The sequence below is a fragment of the Oryx dammah genome, unplaced genomic scaffold (assembly GCF_014754425.2).
Source record: "Oryx dammah isolate SB20612 unplaced genomic scaffold, SCBI_Odam_1.1 HiC_scaffold_11, whole genome shotgun sequence".
Lineage (NCBI taxonomy): Eukaryota > Metazoa > Chordata > Mammalia > Artiodactyla > Bovidae > Oryx > Oryx dammah.
This window is the reverse complement of record NW_024070195.1, coordinates 38,714,508-38,724,361: the sequence shown is the minus strand read 5'-3', so window position 1 is coordinate 38,724,361 and position 9,854 is coordinate 38,714,508. Positions and strand designations below refer to the sequence as shown.

The 9,854-nt window shown below is 53.0% G+C and overlaps 1 protein-coding gene across 1 annotated transcript in view; it reads right to left on the bottom strand.

Annotated features, from left to right (window-relative positions):
• Positions 1–4,975: 4,975 nt before the first annotated feature.
• BTBD9 (BTB domain containing 9) overlaps positions 4,976–9,854 on the bottom strand; it is a 404,236-nt gene continuing 399,357 nt past the window's right edge. The window contains exon 11 of the mRNA XM_040249776.1: positions 4,976–5,192. Coding sequence (XP_040105710.1) covers positions 4,998–5,192 — 195 coding nt within the window. The 3' untranslated portion in view covers positions 4,976–4,997. The remainder of the gene's footprint in view (positions 5,193–9,854) is intronic.

Here is a 9,854-nt window from a genome sequence, read left to right as displayed (position 1 = left end):
GGGCTAGGGTGTGTAGCCTCAGGACCTCAGAGCTGGGACAGCCTGACGGCAGGTTCCTGGCGCTTCCAGGTCTCTCTGGGAGCTGGCACTGCCTTTCACAGAAGGCAGCCGGGAAAGCCGGGCACTGAGACCTGGGGAGCCCTGCCTGAGGCCCGAGCTGGTCAGCGCTCGGAGCTTCCTGTGGTCCCCACCCACAGAGGCTCCTCTTTACTGTCAGGGCCCAGGCAGGTCTCGCGAAACCCCGGTAGCTGCTAGGGGTAAACCAGGAAGCCAGGGCTAGAAGCAGCCATCAGGGAGGACAGCCTGCCACCTGAACACGGGGTGGAAAGCGGAGGCCACCTCTTGCCATGAGCAGCACGACGACCTTGGGCTGGCCGAACCTGTCCTGTCCACCCCACTGCTGCTCGAGGAGGAGGCTCACCTGGTGACAGGCTGTAAGCGTGTCAGCAGTGTTCCTGGGTGTCCCAAGGGAACCCAAGCCCCGGGGTTCCACTCCCACCTGACGGGCCTTGGCTCCTCCTGGAGCTGGCTCTCAGGCGGCAGCTTCAGCTGTCCCAGCTGCAGGGATGCCAAGGGGAGACGGTAGTGGGGGCGGGTGGGGCAGCCTTGTCGTCTCCCCTGGGCTCAGAGCTGTAAAGACGCAGGATGCAAATGGTAAACGCTTGAGACCCCCATCTCGATGAGGGGGATGAAGGGAGTCTTCAGGCCATGAGCCCTCTTGGTGGGGGAGGTGAGTTTTAGTTTTTTTAAAAAGCAGAGAGTCACTTGGGGTCAGGGAGCCCCTTCCAGAGTCTGCCTTCCAGCTGGCAGAGGACAGGGACACAAGGCTGGGCCCATCTGGATAGTCGGTCACAGAGGAAGTGAGTGACTAGCCCAGCTCAGAGCCAGACGAAAGGGAGGGCACCCCCACCCCCTCCACTAGGTTATTCCATGAGCATTCTTACTTTAGCATTTTTTAAAAATAAGTACTTTAAAGAGTGATTTTCAGCAGTGCACACCTGTGCTCACCTCTGCAGTGGGGGCAGCTCCCAGCCGCATCGGTTCAGCAGACGGTTCTGACTGCAGGGCCCCAGGCTGTGTGGTGGGCGCGCAGGCCCTCGGTTCTGCTGAGGTGTGGCCTGTCTCACGGACACCAGCAAGATCAGCATGTCCTCTCCTCTCTCTCCACCCCTTCGCAGGGCAGGGCTGGGGTGTACCAGAAACTGGCTTACCCTCCAGCGAGTCCCCCTCACCACTCATTCATTTCCTGCAAAACGCCAGGGCCTTAGGATCCTGTCCAGTCACCCAGGTGTGACCAGGCCAGCTTCCGGGGGGAGAAGCAGGTGCATCCTGGCTGCGCTGTCCATCCTTCCCCAGCTCCTCCCGTGACTCCTGAGTGGACACAAGGCCCAGGACAACTTCTGCTACAATAAAAACCACCGACTGCATTTTACACCCCTCAGGCTGCTAAGGAGCACTGGACTCCCACCGGAGCCATGTCAACGCGGAATCAATGGCTGTAGGCAGAGAAGTAAATGGAGCGTGGCCTGTACCGCTGCCCACGGCCACTGCCACCTGCCCGGCCACCGCCCCAGCCGCACCCAGAGGAGCCGGCCACCCATGTGGAAGATGCGAGTGAAATCGCACCAGGAAAAACACAAAAAGCAAACCACTAATGAGGAAAAACTCCTAGAAGGAGACACATTTAATTTTGTTTTCCTCCTTTGACACCTTTTCTTCTCTGTCCGAAGGGAGGTTCTTAATTGAAGCCGCACTGGGGAACGCTCCCTTTATTACCAGCTGGCCTCCGCACACAGGATGCTCTGCTTTTTATCACAGATAAGACCTCCCTTTCCCTGTGGCTCTAGAAAGAATAAGTGATTACAATTCTGTTATTTTCTAAATTAAAAAAAAAAAAAAAAGGTGAAGTTGAACTGGGTCGGCACTGTCTGCACAGTGGTTTGACAGTTGGAGGGACAGCATAACTCCTGAGCAATTTTTGCACAATTCAGAAGCTGCTTTTTTCTTGGCCAAGGACTCCGTCTAACACACACATCCTACTCTTGCTGAAAATAATTATCTTTTTCCCAACTCTTCTAGGGATAAAACACTTTTATTTGTCAGGAATCATACTTCATTTACTAAGATTTAAAAAGTGATAATTTAAAGAGCAATTGAGAAGAGTCCCACATCCATCATGGGCTCATGGTTCTAACTAAAACCAGAACATCGGAAAAAGCACTGAGAATATGGGAAGACAAGTATGTGTGTGTCAAGTTTCGAGTGCTTGGCACCCGGCCTCGCCTGGGGCACATGTGGCACGTGCCCTGCCTGCCGTGCTCAGAGCCAGCCCTCCAGGAGGTGACTGAACGCTTTCCCTCAAAGAAGTCTGCCTCTTACTCTGCACAGAGCTTATCTAAAGTAAGGGCAAGAGGCTCTGCTCGTTCTGTCTTGTGACCTGGTTACAAAGGTGGTGTTTCCAAAAAGGGCCAGAGGCCACAGGCACCCCTGTCCATCTGCCCCGACCTCCTCAACCCCGCACCGTGCAGATGAGCCACCGGCCCTCCTCTGCCGCTGCCCCCTCCCGGCCTGGCCAAACCGGCAGCCTGGTACACACAGCTCCCCAGGGACGTGGCCTCTACCCTCTGCTGGGTGGAGGGGTCTGGTGGGGCTCCCTGGAGCTGGGTCTCAGCCTCTGCACTCCCTCTCAGCTCCTTTGGTATCTCCGAGTTTGGGGGCCATTTTGGTCCATTTGGCTCCCGGCGGGGTGGGTGGGGGGAGTCCTCTGTAGGACTGGCCAGGGCTCTGGAGATGTCAGTCCCCTATGGATTTGTTGACTGCCTCCCATCCCCCAAACCAGAAGGCTCATCAGGGAAGGTGGAGCCCCTGCCTAGTGGCCCGAGGCAGACTGGAGTGCCCCGCTGAGCTTGATCAGCATCCAGAACAGGCCTCCAGACCATCAGGGGCCCTGAGAGGCAGCTGCCAGGGAGGGGCAGCCTCGCTGTCCCTTCCTGTCCTTTACGTGATAACAAGGGTGACTGAACGGCTGCAGGAGCAGGGAGATGGTTCTGTTCTCCAGACAGACCTCAGGGTGGAGAGAATTCACCGGGGACGAGAGAGAAAGGCTGAGCCGCTGGCCAGCCAGGCACAGTCCATGCCTCCTGGTTGGCAGCTGAGCGGCCAGGCGGCATTCGTCCCCTGTGCTTGGACGCAGAGGGATGCTGCAGGGCCATGGCTCAGAAGGCTCCGGACCTTCCCCAGGTCAGCAGTGCCGGCCTCCAGGCTGGGACTCCTCTCTGGACAGGTGACTCCATGAGTAAGCCCATGAACAGGTGCTACCCATAAACGATCTGAACCTTGCCCGCTCCTTAGTCCCCTGCTCCTCCTGTTTCCCTGTCGGCAGTGAACGCGCCACCAGAGGAGGTACTGAGTGGACAAGAATTCCAGGCTCTTAATTGGCAACCGGAGGCTGGATGCTGAGGGAGGTGGTCACCCACCCATGGTGAGCAAGCGAGCAGCCCCATTTGTTACCAGAGCCCTCCTCCCACAGTGAAAAGCTGGCCCCCAACCCAGGGGTTCCACTCACCCCACACGGGGGGATGCAGACAGAGATCAGAGTCAAGGGCACTGAGGGGGACCCGCAGAAAGACAACCATCTGGTTTATTCATGCAGCTTGAAGCGACCCTACTCCTCCAGGACCGATAAGCCACTCACATCTGTGTCACACTGGGAAGAAAGAGCCGACCCACTGGCTCTTTGCACACCCACGACCAATGTGTGCTTAAGACAGAAAGAAAGTGCCCACCCTGCCTCAGGCAGGGTGTGCGGAGGGCCTGACCACTGTAGCCAGCCACTGGGAGGACCTGGGGAGGGGCTTTCACAGGGCGGTTAGCGCTGGGCGGACATCACTCAGACACGCGGGGCAGATTAGATGGTTTCAGTGAGGATTAAGAGGAAAGCTGCTTAGAATTGGCTTCCCCCGCCAACCCAATCCCTGGCTGAGTATTATGGTCTGGGGGAAAAGCAGCAACCACTGATCACCAGCAGGCGGGAGAGGCTCCTCTTGCATTCCAGACCCTGACCGGCAGGACGGCCGTCTCCGCGCACCTCTACTAACTTATGGCATCAGGGCAGGTCCAGCCTAGCCAGAAGCTGGGGCAGGTTTATCTCTGCATACTTCTGAACGTTAAATTAGCTGGTGGCATAATCACTGTTTCCTTGTCAGCCTCCCAAGCTTAAAGGCGGGATTCATTTCAGGAATGACAGCTTAACAACCTGGCACTGAGTGATTATTAACTCCAGTGTCCGCAGATTGATTTGTTCATTGTGTGTTTTGTTGAACTTCCTCAAAGGATTTTCCTTGTCAGACCACAAAGCCCTGCCTCCATCCCTCCCTGAGGAGACGTGCATGCTATTTTTCCGCTCTACCCCACACTCCACTGTTCAAAACTAAAGAAGGAAAATTACAGCATCAAAAGGGTTTAAAACAAGTGAATTGCGGTTTGAGCCTTTCAAAAAGATCTGGAATACCTATGATTCAGCAAATGGAGAGTAACTAAAAGAAATAAAAAAACCATCTGGTTGCCAGGGCAATGTGTTCCATAAAAGTAAACACACTGAAACCTCCTTCCTCAGGGCACCTCTGGGTAAAGGCCCGACACACCCCCTTCCAGGCCCGTGTCCACATGCCGTTTCTGTATGCTGACCCGGGCCTGCCTATTACTTCCTTCTGTGCCCTCTGTGGGTTAGATTAGAGAGGTAGGGTGTTAATGGAGGACTTGATGAAGATTGAAGACCCACTCTCTTCCTCTGGAGACCAGCCTGATTTGAACAAATTGAGGAGAACAGAGCAGCCCCTTTGTGTCCTTGGAAGGAAACCCGTTCTGTGTCCCTTTTCGCGGCCAGGCCTACTCCTGTGGGGGAGGGTGTGGGGGGAGTCCACAGGGACCCCTGCTCGGGTGGGGGACACGGCTCCTGCGCCACCTGACCACCGCGTCACTCCACATGTGCGCCTCCTTTATTGGTGCTGCCGGTTGGGTGAGCGCGAGTTGAAGCCCGGGCTGGAGGGCAGGGAGCTGCCGCTGGGGGCCTGCAGGGCGTGGGGGTCGAGCTGCTGCCCGGCCGCGCTGGCGCCCCCTGTCCCGGGCTCGTCGCTGCTGTCCTTCTGGGCACTCTGCTGCTCGGGACACTCAAAGTGGACGCAGTGGAACACCTGTGAGAGAGGAGAGGCGGTGAGTGCAGGCCAGTGTCCCACCTGGGCTGTGACGAGTCAGGTCACGGTCCCCAGGGGAGTTAGAGGGGGTCCTCTGTCCCCTGCTGCAGGTGCAGACAGGAGCAACTAGAAGGCTGGAGCGTGTTTCAGGGTAAAAGTAAGTGGGCTGATGGTCTAAGAGTTACAGGCAGCGTGGTGTGGATTCCTAGAAAATGTTCCCACCGCACTTCTCTGTTTTGGGTTACTTTGGTCTCACGAGCTTTTCTTTCTCTTTAAATTAACTAATTCTTATATCTGGCAGTTGGGTTAGAAGCTAGTGGGGTTGATGGTGGTGGCGATGGCTGCAAGACTCTGAAAATACTAGAAACCAATGAATTGTATGCTTTAAATAGGTGAGTTGTATGGCATGGAAATTGTACTGCCATAAAGTCCAGCAGGGCACTACCCCAGGGGATCTCCAAGGGACCAGGGAGCCGGCTGACCTCATGCCGTGGCCTCAGGAAGGAACACGTTCTTGGTATGAATTCATCCTCTGGGCAGCAGTGCTGGGGAGGGAACTTCAACCTGACGGGCCTTGGGCCAACTGGGAGCAGACACCCTCACGTGGAGGAGCGGGCCTCCCACAGTACCCAGGAGATGCTGGGTGACTCTCGTGTGACTCACTGAGGAAGCACCACTGGGCAGACAGGTGGGTCCGCACAGAGCTCGGAGAGCAAGCGTGAGCCTTGGCCCTGACCTTGAGCAAATGCAGCACGGCTGGGGTGGCGGGAGCCTCACGCCCAGCGCAGGAGGGATGGTTGGACATGAGCTGGGGCAGCAGGGGCAGCCCCCCTCAGAGCAGGGTCTGCAGAGGAGCCCTCCCCGGCACACACGGGAAGTCTTTGTTCCAGTGTGTAACGACCATATCCTCCTGGGATCCCTGCTCCCTGTCCTGAGCTCTCTGCAGAGCAGAATCACACTCTCTGCAGTGGGGTCTTCAGTCTGGGGAACACACATCTACTTTCCAAGAAGCATGCTGGCTTCTTGGGAATCCATTTCCAGATCCTCAAATTCTGTATTTTCCAAAACTGCCTGAGAAGTGACTGAATCCTGACACCCTCGCCCACATCCCGAGAGGAAAGCACAGCCCTGAGCTGCCCTGCTGGGTGCCACTGGGGCATGCCAACCCCTGGGTGAGCACACACCCCCACCATAAGTGAGGACCCTGGTGGCTCCTGGTCCCCAAGTGGGGGAAGCGTGGCCTGGGGGAGATGTTCTGAATTTAGAACTGAACTGTATATGTGACTCATGTAATTCTTCTAAACGTAACTGGAATTTTTCCAGAATTATGAAGACATTCTCAAAATACACTGGCTAAAACCCATGAATGATTCCACGATTATTTTCAGATTTGGTGTCCTTTAATTCAATGAGTTGGTTAAAATCTATCTTAGTAAATCATGTCATCAACTATGTATTCCTAATAGTCTTCATCGTCCACCTTTTAAAATATTTATTTTTTCCTATATCATATTAACACAAATAATTATATTTAAACTTGTGAACAAATGTTTTACTTAAAATGTTCAAAAAACTATACTTTTTTCCCCAAAGCTCTTTTAGGGGATATGCAGACAGAAGAACTGTACAAAGAAAGTTTTAATGACTAGAATAACCATGATGGTGTGGTCACTCACCTAGGGCCAGACATCCTGGAGTGTGAAGTCAAGTAGGCCTTAGGAAGCATCACTATGAACAAAGCTAGTGGAGGTGATGGAATTCCAGCTGAACTATTTCAAATCTTAAAAAGATGATGCTGTTAAAGTCCTGCACTCAACATGCCAGCAAATTCAGAAAACTCAGCAGTGGCCACAGGACTGGAAAAGGTCAGTTTTCATTCCAATCCGAAAGAAGGGCAATGCCAAAGAATGTTCAAAGTACTGCACAATTGCACTCATTTCACAAACTAGCAAGGCAATGCTCAAAATCCTTCAAGCTAGGCTTCAACAATACCTGAACCAAGAACGTCCAGATGTACAAGTTGGATTGAGAGAAGGCAGAGGAACCAGAGGTCAAATTGCCAACATCCACCGGATCATAGAAAAAGCAAGGGAATTCCAGAAAACCATCTGCTTTACTGACTATGCTAAAGCTTTTGACTGTGTGGATCACAATAAACTGTGGGAAATTCTTCAAGAGATGGGAATACCAGACCACCTTACCTGCCTCCTGAGAAATCTGTGTGCCGGTCAAGAAGCAACAGTCAGAACCGGATGTGGAACAATGAACTGATTCCAAACTGGGAAAGGAGTACATCAGGGCTGTATACTGTCACCCTGCTTATTTAACTTATATGCAGAATACATCCTACAAAATGCCGGGCTGGATGAATCACAAGCTGGAATCCAGGTGGCTGGGAGAAATATCAATAACCTCAGACATGCAAATGACACCACCCTTAGAGCAGAAAGTGAAGAACTGAAGCGCTTCTTGATGGAAGGTGAAAGAGGAAAGTGAAAAAGCTGGCTTAAAACTCAACATTAAAAACTAAGATCATGGCATCTGGTCCCATCACTTCATGGCAAATAGAAGGGGAAAAAATGGAAACAGTGAGGTACTTTATTTTCTTGGACTCCAAAATCACTGTGGACAGTGATTGCCACTGTGAAATTAAAAGATGCTTGCTCCTTGTGAGAAAAGCTATGACAAACTTAGTGTATTAAAAAGCAGAGATATCACTTTGCCAACAAAGGTCCATATAGTCAAAATTATGGTTTCTCCAGTAGTCATGTATGGATATGAGAGTTGGGGTATTAACAAGGCTGAGCACCAAAGAATTAATGCTTTCAAATGTGGTGCTGGAGAAGACTCTTGAGAGTCTCTTGGACAGCAAGGAGATCAAACCAGTCAACTGAAAAGGAAATCAGTCCTGAATATTCACTGGAAGGACTGATGATGAAGCTCCAACACTTTGGCCACCTGATACGAAGAGCTGACTCACTGGAAAAGACCGTGATGCTGGGAAAGATTGAGGGCAGGAGGAGAAGAGGGCGACAGAGGATGAGATGGTTGGGTGGCATCATCACCTCAATGGACAGGAGTTTGAGAAAACTCTGGGAGATAGTTGAAGGACAGGGAAGCCTGACATGCTGCAGCCCATGGGGTTGCAAGGTGGACACAACGGAGCAACAACAATAAAAACAACTTGTTTGAAGGCCGTTGCTCAGAGAACTTAGGAGACTAAGCCCTCAGGAGAGCCCTTTTAAAAGGTGACAAGCAGGAGCCCCTGGCAGCCCAGTGGTTAGGGCTCCACACTGTCACTGCTGAGGGGCAGGTGTGTTCCCTGGTCAAGGAACTAAGATCCTGCAAGCCATGTGGCTGCCCCCTCCCACCCCACCACAATCTACAGGCAGATCCGCAGCAACATGGATCTAGAGATTAACATCCTCAGTAAAGCAAGCCAGGGAGAGAGAGATACCAAATGGTATCCCTTACATGTGGAATCCAAAATATACAAATCAACATATCTATGAAACAAAACCAGACTCAGAACAGACTTGCGGCTGCCTAGGGAGGAGAGGAGAGGCAGGGGTGGGAAGGGCTGAGAGTTCTGGGTGAGCAGGTGCAAACAGCAGAACAGCTACACAGCAAGGTGCTACTCTACAGTGCGGAGCTGTATTCAGCATCTGACAAACCACAGTGGAAAAGGATATGAGAAAATGAATATATATATATATATATATATACACACAACTGGAATCATTCTGCTGTTCATAAGAAATTAACACAACATTGTAAATCAACCGTACCTCAATAAAATTAAAACAAAACAGAACAGACTTGGAGGGAAGGCAAGAACGTTATAGGGTTAAACGTGTTCCGGGCAAGGGGAATAATAATGGGTAGAGACGCTGGGGAGGAGACAGCCAGCCAAGTGATGTCTGAGAAGTTCCAAGCAGCCAACTGTGAGGAGAGGTGACAGTGTGGTGGGTGAGGCTCTGGAGCAGAAAGCTGGAGTGGGATTTAGGGGTGAGTGCCAGTTATGGAGGGGCCTGACGGCACCGGACAGCCTTGGAGTCACTGGTGCACTGGGCAAATAACAGGACAGGAGCTGAGGCTGAGGGAGCCAGAGGTCACCATGGCTGGGAACCAGGAGACAGAAGACCCGCTGCTAGAACCACAGCGTCCTGGACAAACGCCTGCAGGGCCTGGTTCTCACACTGTGCTACCGCACCCTGCGGGTTTGCTCCCTCGGGTCTCCAGACTTCTCCTAAAGCAGCCCAGGGTCCTAGATATAAGACGATGCGGGTTGTAGTAAAGCTGTCACTGATTTATAGAAGCATGTAACCAGCGTGCAGTGATTGCTTGGAAAGGACTGCCGGGTGCCTGGGCCTGTGTGGACAGCTGTGAGAGACAGCACAGGCTCCCAGCCCTGGCCACCCCATGTTCCCAGGAGAGCTCAAGCCTCACTCTGCTTGGGTTGGGCGTACCCTTTCCTTCTGAGGGGCCTACTGGCTAGAGAGGAGCCACTGAACCTGGATCTGGCCCGCTTCCTGAGTCCTGGATAAAGGCTGGGCTGTAGAGAAGGCACTGGAGTTCTGGGAGTAGGCAGGAAGCAGGCCAGGCTGGCCATGGGCCACCCTCCCTGAGGAAGGACCAGGCGGAGGAGACTGCAGGGGGCTC